We start from the raw sequence: 22472 nt of genomic DNA, 5'->3' as shown, positions 1-22472 counted from the left end.
TTCTATGTTAAATTTATATTTTAATTTATTTTTCTTAAAAAACGTAAAATACCATTAAAAATTTTAATTAATATGAAATAATGGGACTATAAAGATATCCTCACACAAAGTATGAGTTAGTATGCCTCAATTATAATAAATTTTTTCATATATATGTATTTCATTTATTACTGAAGAATTTTTATTATTACTATTGTGAATAAGTAAATGTCCATTTCTTTAATATGAAAAGGTTCAAAGTTGATGATCATTGATCAAAAGATTGCAGTATTTAATTTTTTAAATGTTAATTCGAGCATAAATTTTTAAAAAAAATTTAAACAAAAGATTTAAAATTAAAAGAATTAAGTATACTTTATAAATAGATCACCTAAATACAGTCTCCCTTTAGTTACTGTAAAGTTCCATTCCAAGAATCAAGAATGGATCCCTACTGATTCAAGAAAGCTTGAAACTTTTCTTCTTCCAACTCAGCTATGGCGATATCTCTTTGCTTCTCTCCCCTCACTTCAACAACCCCAAAACACTATTCAAGAATCCCCCTTTATAAACCCATTTCCACTTTAACAACCCCAAAGATTTTAAATCCCAATTTCAAGAAAGTAAAATGTGTTCCTGATAATTCTCAGAATCTTTCTGTGATTCAAGAAAAACCCAGATGGGCAAATTGGTTGTCAATTGCAGAAAGTCTTTATCCTGTTTATATAACTGTTGGTGGGGTTGTTGCTTGTTTAAAGCCCTCAACTTTTTCATGGTTTGTCAAGTGTAGTCCCACTTCATATAGTTTGACTCTTTGGTTTATAATGCTTGCTATGGGTCTTACATTGGAGATCAAAGAGTTAACGAACTTGTTATTGCAAAGGCCTCTTTCTGTGAGTACACTCTTATTTTTTTAAAAAATCTACCCCTTTTCATTGGTTTGATTTGTTTTAGAGTATGATTTCCTTTTACTTTCTTTTGGTTCTTGAACTTGGTAAAGTGAATTTTGCGAATTGTTACCATCTTGATTTGTTTGGTTGGTTTTGACTTGACGAACTGTTCAAGAAAATAAAGAAATATATTTGAATCTTCTGATCTTTAACTAAGATGCGTAGAGTGTACCAAAGTGTCTTTTAAATCTCTTGTTTTAAATATATCATGCTGAAAGTTAGAATTGAAGAGTTGTCATAAAGAAAATAGGCAGTCTATTTTAAACAAATTGAAAAGGGAAGTAAGACAAGGGAATTGGAAAGAAGTGAACAAAAACAGTAAGCTTCAAGCCATTACTCCATTGAAGAAGCTTGAAGCATTAGCAAGAAGGAGAAGAAGACTGTAATGTGAAACTGAAAAATGTATTGAATTCATGTTCTTCACGTGAGTATCTGTATTGCTTATATAGCAATCAGATGCTGAAACAAAATACAAAACTAACTAACTAATTCTACACATTAATCGATGTAACAAACTACTAATTTGAAATTACAATAATAGGCCTAACTAACTACTAACTAACTTCAACTTCTAACTAACTTTTGAATAGTTAGTTGCTGCCACTAACTAACTCTTCTTCAACTTCTTTTAACACACCCCCTCAAGCTGATGAGTGCATGACATTGATCACTCCAAGCTTGCCTAGAAGATGCACATGTTGAACTTGGCTTAGCCCTTTTGTCAATATGTCTGCGAGTTGTTGCTGTGTGTGAACATAAGCAGTGTTAACTTCCCCTGCTTTGATCTTGTCCCGGATAAAATGGCAATCTATCTCAATGTGTTTTGTCCTTTCATGTAGCACTGGATTAGCTGCTAGTTGTATAGCTGATTTGCTGTCACTGAAGATTGTAATAGGCAGTTGAACATTCACTCCTAATTCCTTAAACAATCCTAGAAGCCAAGTGATTTCTGAGACTGCTGATGCCATACTTCTGTACTCAGCTTCAGCTGAGCTTCTTGAAACAGTTTGTTGTTTCTTTGACTTCCAAGAAACTAAGGACTCCCCAAACTTAATGACATAGCCTGTGATGGATCTTCTTGTGTTAGGACAGGCTGCCCAATCAGAATCACACCAACAAGTAATTATGTTAGTAGGTTCAGAGTGTAACCAAACTCCTTGACCAACTGATCCTTTCAAGTATCTAATCACTCTAGTAGCTGCTTCCATATGTGATTTCTTGGGAGATTGCATGAACTGGCTCAAGGTTTGTACTGCATAACTTATGTCTGGCCTGGTGATAGTAACATATATCAATTTACCAATCAACCTTTGGTATGAAGTAATGTCATGCAGCACATCATCTTTATTGTAGCCATTTGCTTGATCATGTTCTACAGAAGTTAATCTCAAATTGGACTCCATTGGTGTGGTTGCAGGTTTAGCTCCTGTTAATCCAGCTTCAGCAATAAGTTCCAATATATATTTCCTTTGATTCAAAATAATCCCTCCAGAGGATCTTAATACTTCAATGCCTAAGAAAAATTTAAGTTCACCTAGATCTTTCAGTTTGAACTGCTTGTGTAGACATGCTTTAACTTCAGCAATCAGTTGCATGTTACTTCCTGTGATCAGTAGATCATCTACATAAACCAGAACAATGACAATATCTTCCCCCCTTTTTAGTGTGAACAATGAATAGTCATGAGCACTCTGACTAAAACCTGTGGCTTGCAATACCTTTGTAAGTTTCAGGTTCCACTGTCTTGAGGCTTGCTTAAGTCCATACAAAGACTTTAACAACTTGCAGACTTTGTTTTCACCTGGTTTTGCAAAACCTTCAGGCATTTTCATATATACTTCTTCATCTAAATCACCCTGTAAGAAAGCATTATAGACATCCATTTGGTACAATGTCCAGCCTTTTGATACTGCCAATGCAATGACACATCTAACTGTTACCATCTTGGCTACTGGAGAAAAAGTGTCATGATAATCCAATCCTTCTTGTTGACTGTATCCCTTTGCTACAAGTCTTGCTTTAAACCTTTCTATCTCACCATTTGCCTTATACTTTACTTTATATATCCACTTGGAACCAACTGCATGCATACCTTCTGGTAGTTCAACTACTTCCCAAGTATTATTTTCTTCAAGAGCTTTGATTTCCTGCTTCATGGCTTGTATCCACCTTTCATTTTGTGAAGCCTGCTTGAAGTTCTTGGGTTCTGTATACTCTGAAAGTTTGCTCAGAAAACTTCTACATTCAGGCTTTAATTTTTCATAATTCAGATAGCTAGCCATAGGATGTTTAGTACTGCTATGACCTTTAGTAATGGTATAATCTTTCATCCATATTGGCTCTTTGATGTTTCTTGAAGATCTTCTAACATAAGAGTCAACATGTGATGGTATGGCATGAGTGTTTTCAGAAACTTCCTCTGTTGTACTTGGTCTAGACATCTGATTTTCTGAATAACTCTCAGTCTCATTACCTTGACTGTCTTCATGAACCATACTAGTCTCTGCATGTTCACTATTATCAATCTCAGCTTCAATAGTTTGATTCTCTGCTTTCTCTAAAGGTGAACCATGTACATCACCCAATGGATCAAGTTGAGACTTTTCCTTAGCAAAAGGAAATATTTCTTCATGGAATACCACATCTCTGTTCACATGCACCTTAGTAGAGTGGATATCCAATAGCACATATCCTTTCTGCAACTCTGAGTACCCTAAGAGAATTGCTGCACTAGCTCTGGCTGAAAACTTATCCCCTTTAGGTACAGTTGTAGCATAGCAAAGACAACCTATCACCTTTAGATGAGACAAACTAGGTTGTTTACAATAAAGTAACTCATATGCACTTTTGTTGGAATTGGCTGATGAGGGTAATCTATTCATCAAATATACTGCAGCCCTTATGCAATAACCCCAAAATCTAATAGGTAGATGAGCTTGAAATCTGATTGCTCTTGCAATATTAAGGATGTGTCTGTGCTTTCTTTCAACCACACCATTTTGTTGTGGTGTGTGAGGGCAACTACTCTGATGCAATATTCCCAGATGATTGAATAAATCTTTACACTGTGAATTAAGGAATTCTGTGCCATTATCTGATCTCACAACCTTGACATGAGAATTGAACTGAGTATTGATCATTGAGAAGAAATTCTTTATAGCTACAATGGTTTCTGATTTTAACTGCAACAAATGAACCCATACAAATCTACTATAGTCATCTACTATAGTCAAGAAGTAATGCTTTCTATCTAGAGTAGGAGTCTTATAAGGTCCCCATAGATCCATATGAACAACATCAAACATCATGGAAGCTCTAGTAGTACTAACAGGAAAAGTAAGTCTAGTTTGCTTAGCTAAAGGACAAACAGGACAATGAGCTGGTATTCCATCACCTTTACTGCTTGAATTAATCCTGAGAAGCTTCAATATCTGTTGAGATGGATGTCCTAACCTTCTGTGCCATATTTCTGTGTCTTGTCTTATAGCTCCTGCAGCTACTATTTCTTGAGCACACTTTATTTTTTCCTTCTGTTTAGATGAAAAATTAGCCTTGAAACTGTATAATCCTCCTTCTTCTCTACCAATCCCCTTCACCCTGCCACTGCAGAGGTCCTGAAACACACAAAAGTCAGGATAAAAAGATACAAAACAATTCAGTTCTCTTGTAATCTTTGACACTGACAATAGACTGAACTTGAAATCTGGCACATGTAAAACACTTCTGGCCACTTCATTATCAAATATAGGTGTTTCACCAATATGACTGACTGTAACCTTGTCACCTGTTGGAAGATGAACTTGATTCATTTGTGACTTTGTTAATTCATGTCTCCTAGTTAGTAACTGCTTATTTGCAATGATATGATGAGTTGCACCTGAATCAACAATCCAATCCTGAATAGCAGGGTTTGTCATTAAACAAGTTGTAATACCTGCCATATTGACTTGTTTCGTTTCTTGCACATCTCTGTTTAACATCTCCATTATTTGTTTATACTCCTTTTCTGTGAATGTTTGTCCCTTTGGCACCTTCTGCATGTTATTGTTCTCCATCTGATTACTTGATGCAGCACTAGGATGATCATATTGATCATTAGAGATGTTGTTTGCAGCTTGATATCCTCTTCCATATCCATCATTATTTCCTGAACTTTGTCCTCCATATCCATTGAATTGACTTGTGCCATTTCTCATGTTTCCATTCCCATTTCCATGACCAGGTTTCTTCCTTTGTTTCCAGTCACTTGGATAACCAATCAACTTGTAGCAATTATCCTTTGTGTGACCAAGGAAGTGGCAGTAATCACATTTCTTTCCTTTGTAATGTTCCTTTCCAGCTCCTTGATTCCTATTAACACTCATCACCATAGAACCTGGTTTTTCAACTGCATTATCCATACAACTTGAGTGCTGAATCTCATCTTCTATAATCATAGCATAAGCTTGATTCATAGATGGTGTAGTTCCTTTAAGTAGAATCTGTCTCCTAGCCTGATCATATGATTCATTTAGGCCACTTAGGAATTGAATCAATCTCATCTGCTCCAAATGATCATTATACTCCTTCGATTGAGAACAAGTACTGCATGGACTTGGAACTATAGCATCATACTCATTCCATAGTGTTTTCAACTTTGAGAAGTAATGAGATACAGAATCTGTTCCTTGTGAGAGAGTGGTGATATCTCTATGTAATTGATAGATCCTTACTCTATTCACCTTGTCGAATCTTTCCTTTAGATCATTCCATACTGAGCAAGAGTTTGTGGCATACACAATACCACTAAGTAGTTCTTCACTGACTGTGTTCATCAGCCAAGAAAGCACAATTGCATTGCAAGTTTCCCATTGCTCATGCAATTCATCTTTGTACAGGGCTCTGGTGCAAGCACCAGTTACAAACCCATACTTCCTCTTCTCTAATAACGCAATCCTCATTGCTCTACTCCAGATTCCATAGTTTTCAGATCCAACCAGCTTGANTCGCATTGCAAGTTTCCCATTGCTCATGCAATTCATCTTTGTACAGGGCTCTGGTGCAAGCACCAGTTACAAACCCATACTTCCTCTTCCCTAATAACGCAATCCTCATTGCTCTACTCCAGATTCCATAGTTTTCAGATCCAACCAGCTTGATTGGAATCAACACTGCACTAGAACTATCAGAGTTTCCAATGAACAATGGATCATTCTGATCTATCTTCAATCCCACCATATCTGCAGATCTTAAGCTACAGATTGTCACCAATTGACAGTGATTCGAACTCCACTAATTGTACAGATTACACTGCTCTGATACCATGAACAAAAACAGTAAGCTTCAAGCCGTTACTCCATTGAAGAAGCTTGAAGCATTAGCAAGAAGGAGAAGAAGACTGTAATGTGAAACTGNCACTAATTGTACAGATTACACTGCTCTGATACCATGAACAAAAACAGTAAGCTTCAAGCCATTACTCCATTGAAGAAGCTTGAAGCATTAGCAAGAAGGAGAAGAAGACTGTAATGTGAAACTGAAAAATGTATTGAATTCATGTTCTTCACGTGAGTATCTGTATTGCTTATATAGCAATCAGATGCTGAAACAAAATACAAAACTAACTAACTAATTCTACACATTAATCGATGTAACAAACTACTAATTTGAAATTACAATAATAGGCCTAACTAACTACTAACTAACTTCAACTTCTAACTAACTTTTGAATAGTTAGTTGCTGCCACTAACTAACTCTTCTTCAACTTCTTTTAACACACCCCCTCAAGCTGATGAGTGCATGACATTGATCACTCCAAGCTTGCCTAGAAGATGCACATGTTGAACTTGGCTTAGCCCTTTTGTCAATATGTCTGCGAGTTGTTGCTGTGTGTGAACATAAGCAGTGTTAACTTCCCCTGCTTTGATCTTGTCCCGGATAAAATGGCAATCTATCTCAATGTGTTTTGTCCTTTCATGTAGCACTGGATTAGCTGCTAGTTGTATAGCTGATTTGCTGTCACTGAAGATTGTAATAGGCAGTTGAACATTCACTCCTAATTCCTTAAACAATCCTAGAAGCCAAGTGATTTCTGAGACTGCTGATGCCATACTTCTGTACTCAGCTTCAGCTGAGCTTCTTGAAACAGTTTGTTGTTTCTTTGACTTCCAAGAAACTAAGGACTCCCCAAACTTAATGACATAGCCTGTGATGGATCTTCTTGTGTTAGGACAGGCTGCCCAATCAGAATCACACCAACAAGTAATTATGTTAGTAGGTTCAGAGTGTAACCAAACTCCTTGACCAACTGATCCTTTCAAGTATCTAATCACTCTAGTAGCTGCTTCCATATGTGATTTCTTGGGAGATTGCATGAACTGGCTCAAGGTTTGTACTGCATAACTTATGTCTGGCCTGGTGATAGTAACATATATCAATTTACCAATCAACCTTTGGTATGAAGTAATGTCATGCAGCACATCATCTTTATTGTAGCCATTTGCTTGATCATGTTCTACAGAAGTTAATCTCAAATTGGACTCCATTGGTGTGGTTGCAGGTTTAGCTCCTGTTAATCCAGCTTCAGCAATAAGTTCCAATATATATTTCCTTTGATTCAAAATAATCCCTCCAGAGGATCTTAATACTTCAATGCCTAAGAAAAATTTAAGTTCACCTAGATCTTTCAGTTTGAACTGCTTGTGTAGACATGCTTTAACTTCAGCAATCAGTTGCATGTTACTTCCTGTGATCAGTAGATCATCTACATAAACCAGAACAATGACAATATCTTCCCCCCTTTTTAGTGTGAACAATGAATAGTCATGAGCACTCTGACTAAAACCTGTGGCTTGTAATACCTTTGTAAGTTTCAGGTTCCACTGTCTTGAGGCTTGCTTAAGTCCATACAAAGACTTTAACAACTTGCAGACTTTGTTTTCACCTGGTTTTGCAAAACCTTCAGGCATTTTCATATATACTTCTTCATCTAAATCACCCTGTAAGAAAGCATTATAGACATCCATTTGGTACAATGTCCAGCCTTTTGATACTGCCAATGCAATGACACATCTAACTGTTACCATCTTGGCTACTGGAGAAAAAGTGTCATGATAATCCAATCCTTCTTGTTGACTGTATCCCTTTGCTACAAGTCTTGCTTTAAACCTTTCTATCTCCCCATTTGCCTTATACTTTACTTTATATATCCACTTGGAACCAACTGCATGCATACCTTCTGGTAGTTCAACTACTTCCCAAGTATTATTTTCTTCAAGAGCTTTGATTTCCTGCTTCATGGCTTGTATCCACCTTTCATTTTGTGAAGCCTGCTTGAAGTTCTTGGGTTCTGTATACTCTGAAAGTTTGCTCAGAAAACTTCTACATTCAGGCTTTAATTTTTCATAATTCAGATAGCTAGCCATAGGATGTTTAGTACTGCTATGACCTTTAGTAATGGTATAATCTTTCATCCATATTGGCTCTTTGATGTTTCTTGAAGATCTTCTAACATAAGAGTCAACATGTGATGGTATGGCATGAGTGTTTTCAGAAACTTCCTCTGTTGTACTTGGTCTAGACATCTGATTTTCTGAATAACTCTCAGTCTCATTACCTTGACTGTCTTCATGAACCATACTAGTCTCTGCATGTTCACTATTATCAATCTCAGCTTCAATAGTTTGATTCTCTGCTTTCTCTAAAGGTGAACCATGTACATCACCCAATGGATCAAGTTGAGACTTTTCCTTAGCAAAAGGAAATATTTCTTCATGGAATACCACATCTCTGTTCACATGCACCTTAGTAGAGTGGATATCCAATAGCACATATCCTTTCTGCAACTCTGAGTACCCTAAGAGAATTGCTGCACTAGCTCTGGCTGAAAACTTATCCCCTTTAGGTACAGTTGTAGCATAGCAAAGACAACCTATCACCTTTAGATGAGACAAACTAGGTTGTTTACAATAAAGTAACTCATATGCACTTTTGTTGGAATTGGCTGATGAGGGTAATCTATTCATCAAATATACTGCAGCCCTTATGCAATAACCCCAAAATCTAATAGGTAGATGAGCTTGAAATCTGATTGCTCTTGCAATATTAAGGATGTGTCTGTGCTTTCTTTCAACCACACCATTTTGTTGTGGTGTGTGAGGGCAACTACTCTGATGCAATATTCCCAGATGATTGAATAAATCTTTACACTGTGAATTAAGGAATTCTGTGCCATTATCTGATCTCACAACCTTGACATGAGAATTGAACTGAGTATTGATCATTGAGAAGAAATTCTTTATAGCTACAATGGTTTCTGATTTTAACTGCAACAAATGAACCCATACAAATCTACTATAGTCATCTACTATAGTCAAGAAGTAATGCTTTCTATCTAGAGTAGGAGTCTTATAAGGTCCCCATAGATCCATATGAACAACATCAAACATCATGGAAGCTCTAGTAGTACTAACAGGAAAAGTAAGTCTAGTTTGCTTAGCTAAAGGACAAACAGGACAATGAGCTGGTATTCCATCACCTTTACTGCTTGAATTAATCCTGAGAAGCTTCAATATCTGTTGAGATGGATGTCCTAACCTTCTGTGCCATATTTCTGTGTCTTGTCTTATAGCTCCTGCAGCTACTATTTCTTGAGCACACTTTATTTTTTCCTTCTGTTTAGATGAAAAATTAGCCTTGAAACTGTATAATCCTCCTTCTTCTCTACCAATCCCCTTCACCCTGCCACTGCAGAGGTCCTGAAACACACAAAAGTCAGGATAAAAAGATACAAAACAATTCAGTTCTCTTGTAATCTTTGACACTGACAATAGACTGAACTTGAAATCTGGCACATGTAAAACACTTCTGGCCACTTCATTATCAAATATAGGTGTTTCACCAATATGACTGACTGTAACCTTGTCACCTGTTGGAAGATGAACTTGATTCATTTGTGACTTTGTTAATTCATGTCTCCTAGTTAGTAACTGCTTATTTGCAATGATATGATGAGTTGCACCTGAATCAACAATCCAATCCTGAATAGCAGGGTTTGTCATTAAACAAGTTGTAATACCTGCCATATTGACTTGTTTCGTTTCTTGCACATCTCTGTTTAACATCTCCATTATTTGTTTATACTCCTTTTCTGTGAATGTTTGTCCCTTTGGCACCTTCTGCATGTTATTGTTCTCCATCTGATTACTTGATGCAGCACTAGGATGATCATATTGATCATTAGAGATGTTGTTTGCAGCTTGATATCCTCTTCCATATCCATCATTATTTCCTGAACTTTGTCCTCCATATCCATTGAATTGACTTGTGCCATTTCTCATGTTTCCATTCCCATTTCCATGACCAGGTTTCTTCCTTTGTTTCCAGTCACTTGGATAACCAATCAACTTGTAGCAATTATCCTTTGTGTGACCAAGGAAGTGGCAGTAATCACATTTCTTTCCTTTGTAATGTTCCTTTCCAGCTCCTTGATTCCTATTAACACTCATCACCATAGAACCTGGTTTTTCAACTGCATTATCCATACAACTTGAGTGCTGAATCTCATCTTCTATAATCATAGCATAAGCTTGTCTAACTAACTTTTGAATAGTTAGTTGCTGCCACTAACTAACTCTTCTTCAACTTCTTTTAACAAGAAGGCAGTATGACACTTCTTGAACGATGACCACAATTTCCTTGCCCTGACTTTTATTTTCTTACCAACTGTAAATATAACTGAGTTTAACTCCCAGAAATAGTACATTTTTCTTTCTGAATGTTTTCATGGGCCAGGCTATAATATGTACTCAATGATGCTAATTGCTGACAGATTGTTGTTCTCTAATATTTCCATTAGGAGATGTTACGTAATCTTGCGTTGCCAACTTCATTAGCTCTTCTGGAAATTCAATTAATAGAACGGTCACGTATGTGTTGTTCACTGCTAATGTGATTACCTTTTCCCCCTCATTTCAAACCTATGACTACAAATATGTAGCAGCCGCATTTTGAAACATTCAATCTAAGCTTTGACAAGAAAGAAATATAGATATATCTACAGAAAAGAAGCGTAGATATATAAATTTACATTTGAGCTACAAATACAATATTCACATGCAATAACATTCAATCTAAGTTTTCAAAGAAAGAATGTATATGTGCCCACTTGGTCCAAACATTTGGTTATAGCACATTGTGACTGCTTGATTTCTTGATTTGATTAAAAGAGCAAGTACTTTGACTTTGTTACTTATACTTTGATAAGATAATACATTTGCATATAGGGTAAACTCATACAGGCCAACATCTTTGGTTTTCCTTCATCTTTCTAGATTCTGTTTGGTTGTGCTGCTCAATATACTATTATGCCAGCCTTGGGAATGATTCTCAGCAAAATCTTGGGTCTGCCTCCTTCAATTTCAGTTGGTCTGATATTGCTTGCGTGTTGCCCTGGGGGTACAGCGTCTAACGTGGTAAGGTGACTTTCTTCCATATTGTTCTTCTTAACGGAGTTAGTTAATCAGGTTTAATTTCCAAATTGACATGTTTAGATTGTAGATGTCCAACCCTTGCATTATATTTCAACAATGTGATGAACCCATACTAGGTTTGCTTTTCTTGTGGTTTGTCCACTGAATTTTAGTTGAAGTTCCTTTTGGTGTTTCTAGGATCCATGTCATTTGTAATTTGTGGTCTTCATTGTCACACTTCAAGTTCAAATTGACAAGCCCATAGAGGAGAATAAAACAGAAAGGCATGGTATTGCAAGTATAAAATAGTTGTATGGAAAGCAATCCCTTATAAAGACTGTCCTCCTTTTCATTATTAAGGAATGCAAATAATTTGGGTCAATCATACAATCACCATGCTTTACAGAAAGGTGTAATTCTCACTTTCACCATGGCTTTTAGCAAGCATTCAAAGTTGGTTAATTCTGTGTATCCTTCACATCCGACTAGAAGTCCACTTCTGTTGCAATTTTCCTCTGCCAGTTTCTTTCTTCTGATTGGAACAAAAGTTTTGAATGAAATATCTGCTTTTATTGAATGCACTCTCTTGTACTTGGATATCAACTTCTTGATATTGTGAATATATATGGCCTTATAGCTAAAGCTCAATGCAAAGCCTCCTTTTTGCTTCTAATTGATTTACAGGTAACCTTAATTGCACAAGGAGATGTCCCGTTATCAATAGTGATGACAGCCTGCACTACAGTTGGTGCAGTGGTTCTAACTCCCTTCTTGACAACGATTCTGGCTGGAACTTATGTTCCCGTGGATGCTGTTAAGCTTTCTATCAGCACGCTCCAGGTTTTGTCATTTCACTATTATGCGTAAATATAATGATATTTTGAGTTGACTCGTATCTATATATGTTTACTGGTGTTGATAATTTATTTTTTCTTTTGTTGCTTCTTTTTCAGGTTGTGGTTGCTCCAATTCTCTTGGGTTCTTATATGCAGCACAAATTTCCGAAAGCTGTAAAAAAAATTACACCTTTTGCTCCCCTTCTTGCAGTCTTAGCTACATCTCTTGTTTCTGCCAGGTTTAATTGTTGATCCTAAATCATTTTAGATTAATTGTTTCCTCAACTGCCATTTCCTTTTTCATTCCTTTCTCATACTATCTTCTTTTTTTTTTCTGCTCAGTATATTCTCTGAAAATGTTGGTCGTCTAAGATCTTCCGTGATTGGCATGTCATTATCTTCTGATTTGCCTCTAATCAGTCGTGCTCAGAATGTGCTAGCTAGCGAATTTGGACTTCTTGCGGTGTCTGTCGCATCGCTTCATTTTGCTGGTTTCTTTGTTGGGTAAGATTATCTTTGTTTCAATCTATTGGCCAGATTCAGCATCCATGTGATGATGCCATATGATGAATTCTTCATCAGGTATCTTTCTGCGGCTTTGGCCGGTTTTAGCGAACCTCAAAGACGAGCTGTATCCATCGAGGTACATTCTTGACGGGAGTAAAACTTCCACACTTACTACTTCAGTAAATTATTGTCAAGCATGGAAAAGAATCAAAGATCACATTGGTAACAAGTTCCTATTTTGTTCTTAGTAGCCTGAGACTTTTTCTTTGATCACTTCTCAATGGCACATATATCTAATGGATGAAACCAATATATTCCTGGATATGATTTCCACTTATGTTAGTTCTAATTTCTGAAAACAAAAATATTTTACTCAATGAAAAGGAAGATTTGCCTCACTATTCCACTTCCCTCCACAACCTTGTACAATTTCAACTGAATTCAGGAAAATGGATTTGATAATTATCAATCCTTGTACAACAAATCTTATGAAATGTATTCCATCTTGAACTAAGTTGTTACTCGCAGCCAAATGGAGCTTCTTCACACTGATATATGCAGCCAATGATGTTAAAGTTTCTGTACTTCCCTTGCAGGTGGGCATGCAAAATTCTGCCCTGGGAGTGGTTTTAGCGACTTCTCATTTCTCTTCACCAGCAGTTGCATTACCTGCTGCAACTTCAGCCATCATTATGAACATAATGGGTAGTTGCTTAGGTTTCTTTTGGAGATGTATTAACCCTACTCAACCAAAAAGTAGCCTTGAAGTGACTGATAAATCTTGAATATTCATGTTGAACCATTGTGTTCTTTTTCTTTCCATTTGTGCACTCATCAATAAATTTTTGTTTTCATCATTCTCTGGGTTGACTTTTGAGACTCATCTAACTAAGGTCTGCAATTATAGAACCTTCATAAAGGGCCTAGAATTCACATTTGAACTTCCATAATCCACATATTCTCCCTAACTTTGCTTTTTATTTTGGCAACTGAATTCCTGTTCTTCTCCTATCCTTGAAGATCATTTTTTCAGGGAGGGAGAGGTTATAAGGAAAGTACCCGAAAGAAGGTGAAAGCATGTTTAAGCGGAAGTACAATATTCTCACCATATTTGAGGCCATTGTATGTACCTTGCATTTATGCAAGAGGTTGTTTCCATTACTTGAACCCCTAACCTCATGGTCAAATGGTGGATGATTGGTCTCTTGTAGAAGTGAAGGTTATGTCTAATGCACAAAATTACACAATTGAGTAGAGACAGTGTGTGAAGATGTAGGTAGAGCTACCTTTACTATGATCCACTAGTTACATTATATCCAGCGAGCTTTATTCAATGATCAAAATTTCGTGCTAAGTCAAAGAAGAAGAATGCTAGAAATTTCAAAATGAGTGTGCATTTCTGGACAGCAGGTTGAGAGGAGCAGCAAATGAGATTGATTGGTCTGAGATATTCGATTATATGCTCTAGAATCCAATCTCTTTCCGCATATATGCTTAGCAGGATTGTTTCAGGAAAATTGTTTGACAATTTGGACAATATGGTGTCTGTACAAACCATGAATCAATGCACTTGACATGGAAACTGTGGTTTGGTTGCAATTTATCAGTAACCTGCAGTTTTCTTCTGTCTTGGATCTCTCTAAAAACTCTGTACACTCCAAGGTATCTTCTCTTCTGTCTCTGTCTCTCTTTATCAGGCATTTTTGTTCCTCCATTGCTGCTACTTTGAACAATCAGGCCATTTTCAGAAGGCTGCCTCAGTATGGACCTCCCTACTATGTAGAAATGAACTTTCAGGAGAATAATTATTCCCGACGAAAAGAAGATCACATAATGCCCATCATGGACCAAAGAAACTTTTGCTCTTCCACTCAATCCTTTGTTTCAGAATAAGCGAAAACAGAGAACTTTTTGGAGCAGTGATTATAAACCAGACAACATTGATCTTTGCAAGGTACTATGAAACACGTTTTTAGTTGATAACTTGAATCCATTAGCCCCTAACAACAATTTTTTATTGACAATTACAGATACATTTCGCTTAGAGTTTGGCTATTATCAAGTTACCTTTTTCAATGATTGATATCTCCCCTCTTTATTATTTTATGGTAAAGTGGACGAAGACTTAAAAATTTATTGTACCACAGTGAGTCTCCCAATTTTTCTTCCCTTAGTTTGAGGTATTCACTTCACATCTTTTTTTTTTCTTTTTATGATTGCCTGTTCTACTCTGGGGTTTTCTTGATTTTCATAATGAATATGAGTTCAACTTAAAGTCAAATTATACCGATTAAACCAGCCAAGTAACTTTTGTAATGAACACAAACATGAAATTTACTCCTAAGTCAGCTCAAAAGGACAAAATTTTGAAGAAAATATTTTTTCGGAGGAAATTTTGGATATAACTTACCATTTTTGTCCTTGTTGATGTCATGACTCACAGAGTTATTAGAAGAAAAAGGGAAATGGAAGTCAACTACTAAAACTAGAAACTGCAAGTTTTAAATTTTTCACGGCACAAAATTTTCATCTCTATAGTGAAGTTTTTTGTTATATAGTTTACAGTAGAAAAAGAATAGTTAACAGTAAATCTTGAAAGTATTGCTTCTCCATTTGAGTATTGAGAGTGATCATGACTGCCTATCCTACAGTTAACTCTCTAATTCAAACTTTGGAGCTATTTCAAAGTACTTACTCAACTTTGATCCATGGTCAAACTGCAGAGATGATCGACTTTCTTCGTGCTAGTGCTGAATATTTTCAAAATATTCTTGAAAGTACTGATAGACACCAGAAAAATGAATTTGTAATGTTCAAAGATTTGGAGGTTGAGATGAGAGATGTTGTTGCAGCAAGCAGAAGATCTTCTTGAATCTAATATTGCCAAGATTATGACAAAGCGACAGAAAGGGAAGACTTATCGGTCTAAAGTGACATTTCAAGATGAAGCAGGGGTTACACTTTCAGGATTGCCTCAAGCTATAGACAAGTTGATGCAGTAAGGAAAAAGGTTATAAAAAATAGCACCTCCACCATTAATGCCACTGTTGAGGAGCGTGTCAATTCTTCGTCTCCAAAGTGTGATTCTACTGCCCTCCTACAAGAAGATACAGTGGATTTGGATGATGACTCGACCTATATCATTGATCGACTACTTGGATCATCTCCTGAGTGGGAAGTCATTACTATACAGGGACTGTGAGGAAGTGGAAAAGCAACACTCCCTAAAAAAGTTCAGGATGATCCTACAGTCAGATCTCGCTTTTCCATCCACGCTTGGGTTACAATATCTCAAGAATTTCAATTTAGAGAAGTGCTTCTAAAACTTGTACGTTGCATTACAGGGAACGAGTTTCAAGATATGAGCAATGACCAATTAATGGATAAGTCATATAAAGCACTGAAAGGTTGGAGATATCTTATTGTCATTGGTGATGTTTGGAGCACAGAGATTTGGAATGTGATTTCAAGAGAAATGGTAGTCGAATTTTTTTGACTTCAAGGAATGGATGTGTAGCTATGCATGTTAACACCGAAGTTCATGCTTACCAAATGATACCATTGAGTTTATATGATAGTTGGAAGTTACTTCACAATAAGTTATTTGGTGTAGAACAAAATTGTCCTGCAGAATTGGAGGAAATAGGGAGGGCAATAGTTGGAAAATGTGAAGGACTGCCGTTGGCTATATTGGTGGTTGCAGGGCATCTCTCCTAAGTTCCGATGTCAAAAGAAACCTGGGAAATAGTAGCTAAAAATGTTACTAGAGTTGTTACAAGTGATCCGGAAGGACGGATAGGATTACTTGCTATGGGTTACCACTACTTGCCTATTCACCTAAAACCTTGCTTCCTCCATATCGGAACATTTCCCGAGGGTAATGAGATTGATGCTTGGACATTGATCCGATTGTGGGTTGCTGAGGGATTCCTAAAGATTGACAAGTTGAGAAGTCCTGAAGAAGTGGCTGAGGAATGTTTAGAGGATCTTGTCAGTAGAAATTTAATAATGGTTAAAAGGAAGAAGGTAGATGGTCGGATCAAAAGTTGTAGTATGCACGACCTATTACGGGATTTGAGTGTGAGACAAGCTGAAAAGGAAAAGCTTTTGAATGTGATTACAAATAATGAAGCTCCTAATTTTTCAGCAGCAAATGAACAGAGTGCTCCGAACTTTAGTTTGCATACCTCTATTTCCTTGGATTAGTTTATGAAATCCTCACAAGTTGTACGTTCCTTGTACCTCTTCAAGGAACCAACAGGAAAAACTTCGGAATTCAAAGCTTTGAGAGTGCTGGCCATTCCTAAATCTTCCTTTATCTTTCACCATCATATGACATTAGATTCAGCTATCCTGAGATACCTTGAAGTTACTAATGACAATGATTTCACGGAATTCCTCGGATATATGCACAACCTTCAAACCTTTATATTTTATACCCGTAAAATATTAAAGGTTCTAACTTTGCCCAGAGAATTCTGGAATCTTAAGTAGTTGAGGCATCTCCGTGTTATGCATAACATTCATTTACCCAATCCTCAAGGCAATAACTCATCTGATGTTGATCTGCATCATCTACAGGAGGTTTCGAATCTCTGTGTTGCCAGTTGTACAAGGGAGGTACTATCTCGCCTTGCCAATATGAAGAAATTGAGGATCGATGATTTCAGAAGAGATATCAAAGACAATGAGATAAAAACATCCTGGAGCTTACTCAATCTTGTCTGCTTAAATAAACTTGAATCCCTTTACCTATGTTTTAGGATGTGTTCGCTGTCGTCACCCCTGGCGAATTGTTGTTGTTTCCTAACATCTCTTAAGAGGTTGACCGTGTTTGATGGTCACCTTCCCTGGGAAGACTTGGCAACTATTGCGAAGCTGCCCCTCGAAGTGTTCAAACTCAGGAACAATTCATTCTATGGTGACGTGTGGAAACTAAATGATGATGTTCAGTTCAAGCAGCTAAAGTTCCTGCTACTTGATAACATATACATAAAAACGGTGGGAGGCTAACAGTGATAACTTCCCAAATCTTCGTCGCCTAGTGTTACAGCTGATGTGTCACCTGGATAGAATCCCTCTGGAGTTTGCGAATAGATGCACCTCGGAGTCAATTGAGTTCTATTTCTCCTTGAATCTCTTGAAATCAGCAAGAGAAATTGAAGAGGAAGTTAATTCAATGGCGGGATATGATTTCCTTCATGTTGGCATCTACGATGGTAAGTTTCACCGTTTGTGTAAAAATTACTCAAATATTTTAACTGCTATTTTTATAGTTATTTGTGGCTTCTCAAATGTATAGCCATGTTTCTCAAGATTAATTACTCAGATTACATTAGGCTCCCCCTTTCTCACACTATGATATATTCTGCTGCCTTGAAATGCTTAGTTTTTCTCCAAAGAAATACTTGATTTCGTCGCTAGTAACTGTTGAAAAGGAGGGAAAAAAAAGGAGGGATTTTTCTCTGTCTTTGCAGATTATTGTGAATTGGTTAAAAGAACACGGTGGAAAGGCTTTTGCTTCCTTCAAGCAGGGTGAAAAAATTAGCCCATAAAAACATGGTCAGTTCAATTCACTCAATTTTAGTTTCGATAAATATTATTCCTGGTGCAACAAATCTGTTTCCAAATGATATATTGCATACAATGATGTTGAAATTTCTGTACACCACCCCTTGCAGGTGAGCATGCAAAATTCCGCCTTGGGTGTGGTTTTAACGACCTCCCATTTCTCTTCACCTGAAATATTCATATCATATGCTAAAGAACCCCATCTTTTATCCATATATATGCTTAGCAGGACTGTTTCAGGGCACTTGTTCGACAAATTGGACAATATGGTGTCTGTATCAACCATGAATCAATGCATTTGAGATGGAAACTGTGGTTGCAATTTGTCAGCAATCTGCAGTTTTCTCCTGTCTTGAATCTCTCTAAACACACCGCACATTCCGAGGTATCTTCTGTTCTGTCTATTTCATCAACCTTGTACAGAAAACAGGGGAGTTTCTTCAAGTCTTCATCAGACATTTTTGTACTTGCTCCATTGCTGCTACTACTTTGAATAATCACACCATTTTCAGCAGCCTGTCTTATTAGAGACCTCCCTTCTATGCAGAAATGAAATATCAGGAGAACAATTATTCCTGAAGAAAAGAAAATCACAGATATTATAACACCCATTATGCAAAAAAGAACAAAATTATTACTATTTATTTGCCAAACATAAGAACAAGATTTACAGCTTATCAATGTTTCTTATTTATATTTATAGAGACAAGTTATGCTTACAACGTGGTTGCATGATTATTACTTAAAACACCAAATTGTTTTAAAATATCATATCCTCTTTCTTTCTTAATTTAATGGACTTCTGGGTAAAACTTAAAGTTTACTTCTTTTGTTTGATCAAGGTATATATTATTTTCTTCTTTGGGATGAGAAACGGATCTTTTGGCACCTCATTGTGACGATTTTTTTAAAAAATTAGAGCATATACCAAATATTTAATTATCTAAAGGGTTCTTGTGAAGAACGTTTTCAATTTCGAATTCATCGATTTATACGCCTGCAGACCCATAATTCGTCATTTTTAGACGTTATTTCCAATCATCCATTATTTTCATTTTACACCAATACTTAACTAACTAAATCTATCCACCATGCACAGACCATTACACTATATAGTTTAGTTATATTTTCACTGATCACATTCCCAAAAGTTATTCATTTGTTTGGACAAAATAATACTCTAGCAGCACCAAAGTCGCAAACAATTTAATTTGTTGAAGATTAAATAGTCCAAAAAAAAGGTTAAGAACTTCATTTTCGATGAATAATTCTACAGATCAATTAGCTCATGATTTATACAACAAATATGTACAAAAAGGCAACAATAGTATTGTTGTTCAAAGAAGGATGTCTAATCTAGAGTTGGCTATTTTACCACAACTCGGGTAAGTCAATATATCTACTTAATCAATACTTAGTTTATATCTAATCAAAGGTAATTAATTATCGATGAGATCGCGGCTACTAATTGTGTTTGCATTTTAATTAATTCCTATGGTATTTCTCAAATATAGGCATGATGATACAAAGGATCCAGTTTCACAAAGGGTCACGTCTGAATCAGAACAGTTAACTATATTCTATGCTGGAACTGTACATGTTTATGACAATATTTCTGTTCAAAAGGTATCTACAAGTATAAGAAACTGCAAAAATTGTGCGTTATTTTTTCTTATATTTGTTAGTTTTGAAAATTTTCCTGAGATAATATCTCAACTATGCACTCGTTTCTCAGAAATTTGAGTGACTTTTGAATTAAAATTCAAAGTTGAGCGAGTGACTTTCTAAGAAATGAGTACATAATCGAGTGACTTTTGAGTTAAAATTCAAAGTTGAGTGACTTTTTGAGAAAAGAGTGCATACTTGAGTGACTATATGAATTATTATCTCAATTTTTCTTAATAGGCAGAGTCAATTATGAATCTGGCAAGTGAAAACTGTAATGCAAAGGAAATTAAACCAACTCAGAAATCCCAAGTTCCACATCATGTCTACAAGTTTCAAGCAGGTGATCACACTCGTGGTTTGACTAATTTGAATTCACGCTGTGTTAGACATACTTCTCACATCTTTACGTTGATTGATTATATGATTTTTTTTTGGTGGATTATGTTGTTTTCTACTTTAGAGTTGCCAATTGCAAGAAGGAAATCTCTCAAGAGATTCTTTGAGAAACGTCATAACAGGTGAATTAATTACTAGTTTTTAAAAATAAATACATGTTCAATGAATACTCTTTAGTATTAATTAGTAATTGATCAGTTGTTGAATTTACAGGATTACAAGTAAACAACCATATGCCTCTCCCGAATGTGATCATCATCAGAGTGAAAATTGGAACGATACAAAAAAGATTAACGTAACTCATGCGCAAAAATAACACGCACAAATCGAGAAATGGTTTAAAAAAACAAAAAAGATCAGAGTGGAAATTATAATTTGAAGGAAAAAGAAAAGTTGGTTTGGGCTAATTTGTGTTGATCCAAGTCCAGTCCCATTTTTCATAAAATCATGTAAAGTTAAGTCTCAAGTCCATTTTCTTTATAATCCAGACCAGATCATTGCATTTGGATCTATTTTGTGTTGTTTTTTAAATATTGCCCCTCATTATAAATTAAAATAAAATTGTGGGGCATAAATTTTATATATTCTTGTCATAATATTTCATAATTTATGTTTAAACATGACTTTAATTTCTAAAGAATTTGCTTATGCCCTACTAAGCATAAGCTCGATTGCTAAATGACAAAAATTAAAGAAACACTCACTCTACGACAAAAATAGTTTTTAGCGGTAATAAATATACACATTAACAAAGAATGCTAAAACATTCATCGACATTTGAATCCAATATCGCCATAGGCTTTAGCGGTATTTACAAAGAATGTTAATTACCGTTAAAAATATATATTTAGTGATAATTAAGTAATTATTGTTAATTAATTGCCGTAAAGATTATTTTTGATGAAATAGCCATTTGAAGGGCAAAAACAAGCAATTTTAATATATTTTTTTAGATCTTTGTGTACTTGGTCAATTGATAAGTTTTCATAGCGTTGTTCTTTGAATTGTTTTATTCCTAACAAGTTTTACAAAGTTTCAATCAATTACCTAAACAATGAATAAAAGACACTCATTAATTACGTCAAGTAATTATCTTAGCTAAAACAGATTTAATCTGATTAATGAAAATGACAATGAAGAGAAGAAAAAAGATAAAAATGAAATCTTACTAGCTTACAACAAAAAGATATTACTTAAATTCAAAGTAAATTTCTATTGAGAAATAGACTTGTATTATACTTTCACAAGAAGGAATAATTATAATATAATATACTACATTAAGTTGTGCGGTTTAATCACTATGTGATTGTGATTTTGTGACACAAATTTGAAAAGATCAAATATAATTATTTTGATTAATATGCATCACCTTTGAATTAAAATTCACAAAACAAGACCATAGTCGTTGTTGCGTACTGAAATTGTGTTGCCAAAGTGAAATACAAGTTTTATTTGACAAATGTAATGTCCATTAGCTTATCCAAACAATATGACACATAATTAATTATCAGACTAATTCCACTCTCAGCACACAGTATTGAAGTTCGATTAATTTTGATTTGTTGCTTCACAAAAAGATAAAAATAAAAACGGAAATGAAACATTATCAACGAAATTTTTATAATAATATGGTGTACACGAGGGAAGAAAAGATCACGGAATATATTTATTGAAAAATGCATGAGTGGGTGTGTTACTTATTTTTTATGTTCAGTAAATAAGTTGAAATTATTAACGTAAAAGCATTCCTATAGTATAATAAAGATAAATATAATAAAAGGAGAGAACGGGAAGGTAAAGGTGTTAATAAACAAGTGTGAACAAAAATACAACTTACGAAATTTGTTTTTTCTAAAAGAATATATTTTCGGTAAAGGTTTTTTCTTTTCTTTCTAATTTATTTCTCTTGATATCTTTTTAATCTTTTGTTTGAACTCCAGATTTGAAGAAGATCCCAAAATAGAGTGACATCCATCTGTGACTTTACTTTACTACTACTATTAGAAATAAAATAATGTAAAATACAAAAACACAAACTAAAGGTCCAAATTAAGATGAAGAGTTGAATTATTTTTCTGACAGTAAAAATAATGTAGGGTTATATATATTTATATAT

General features: G+C 35.4%; 2 protein-coding genes across 3 annotated transcripts; both read left to right on the top strand.

The window, feature by feature from the left end:
• The first annotated feature begins 381 nt into the window (after nucleotides 1-381).
• On the top strand, nucleotides 382-18882 carry LOC107008140 (probable sodium/metabolite cotransporter BASS1, chloroplastic). Of its 2 annotated transcripts, XM_027918069.1 has the most exons (10): nucleotides 382-872; nucleotides 11241-11381; nucleotides 12063-12218; nucleotides 12332-12453; nucleotides 12557-12718; nucleotides 12797-12857; nucleotides 13318-14675; nucleotides 14752-14901; nucleotides 15445-18283; nucleotides 18403-18882. In XM_027918069.1, the coding sequence occupies exons 1-7, from the start codon at nucleotides 477-479 to the stop codon at nucleotides 13504-13506; spliced, it is 1227 nt and encodes a 408-aa protein (XP_027773870.1). In that variant the 5' UTR covers nucleotides 382-476; the 3' UTR covers nucleotides 13507-14675; nucleotides 14752-14901; nucleotides 15445-18283; nucleotides 18403-18882. The 2 variants fall into 2 exon arrangements, with proteins under 2 accessions (XP_027773870.1, XP_015062554.1); XM_015207068.2 differs by lacking the exon at nucleotides 14752-14901 and having other exon boundaries at nucleotides 17303-18283.
• On the top strand, nucleotides 17778-20918 carry LOC107008141 (protein TIFY 3-like). The gene is made up of 7 exons (XM_027913941.1): nucleotides 17778-17940; nucleotides 18657-18677; nucleotides 19569-19677; nucleotides 19807-19918; nucleotides 20198-20300; nucleotides 20421-20478; nucleotides 20570-20918. Exons 1-7 carry the CDS (start codon nucleotides 17778-17780, stop codon nucleotides 20670-20672), a joined length of 669 nt encoding a protein of 222 aa, XP_027769742.1. The 3' UTR covers nucleotides 20673-20918.
• Nucleotides 20919-22472: the final 1554 nt, after the last annotated feature.

Source organism: Solanum pennellii, chromosome 1 (genome assembly GCF_001406875.1).
Source record: "Solanum pennellii chromosome 1, SPENNV200".
Classification (NCBI taxonomy): domain Eukaryota; kingdom Viridiplantae; phylum Streptophyta; class Magnoliopsida; order Solanales; family Solanaceae; genus Solanum; species Solanum pennellii.
Note: the sequence above shows the minus strand (reverse complement) of the source record. Positions and strands in the feature narration are given on the sequence as shown.

Excerpts from the sequence above, each read along its gene's own strand:
- LOC107008140 (XM_015207068.2), top strand. The coding sequence starts at position 477 with ATGGCGATATCTCTTTGCTTCTCTCCCCTCACTTCAACAACCCCAAAA. Across the intron at positions 11,382-12,062 it reads GGGGTACAGCGTCTAACGTG|GTAACCTTAATTGCACAAGG; the intron begins GTAAGGTGACTT and ends ATTGATTTACAG. Across the intron at positions 12,858-13,317 it reads GACGAGCTGTATCCATCGAG|GTGGGCATGCAAAATTCTGC; the intron begins GTACATTCTTGA and ends CTTCCCTTGCAG.
- LOC107008141 (XM_027913941.1), top strand. The coding sequence starts at position 17,778 with ATGTGTCACCTGGATAGAATCCCTCTGGAGTTTGCGAATAGATGCACC. Across the intron at positions 18,678-19,568 it reads AACACACCGCACATTCCGAG|ATCAATTAGCTCATGATTTA; the intron begins GTATCTTCTGTT and ends ATAATTCTACAG. Across the intron at positions 20,479-20,569 it reads TTTGAGAAACGTCATAACAG|GATTACAAGTAAACAACCAT; the intron begins GTGAATTAATTA and ends TTGAATTTACAG.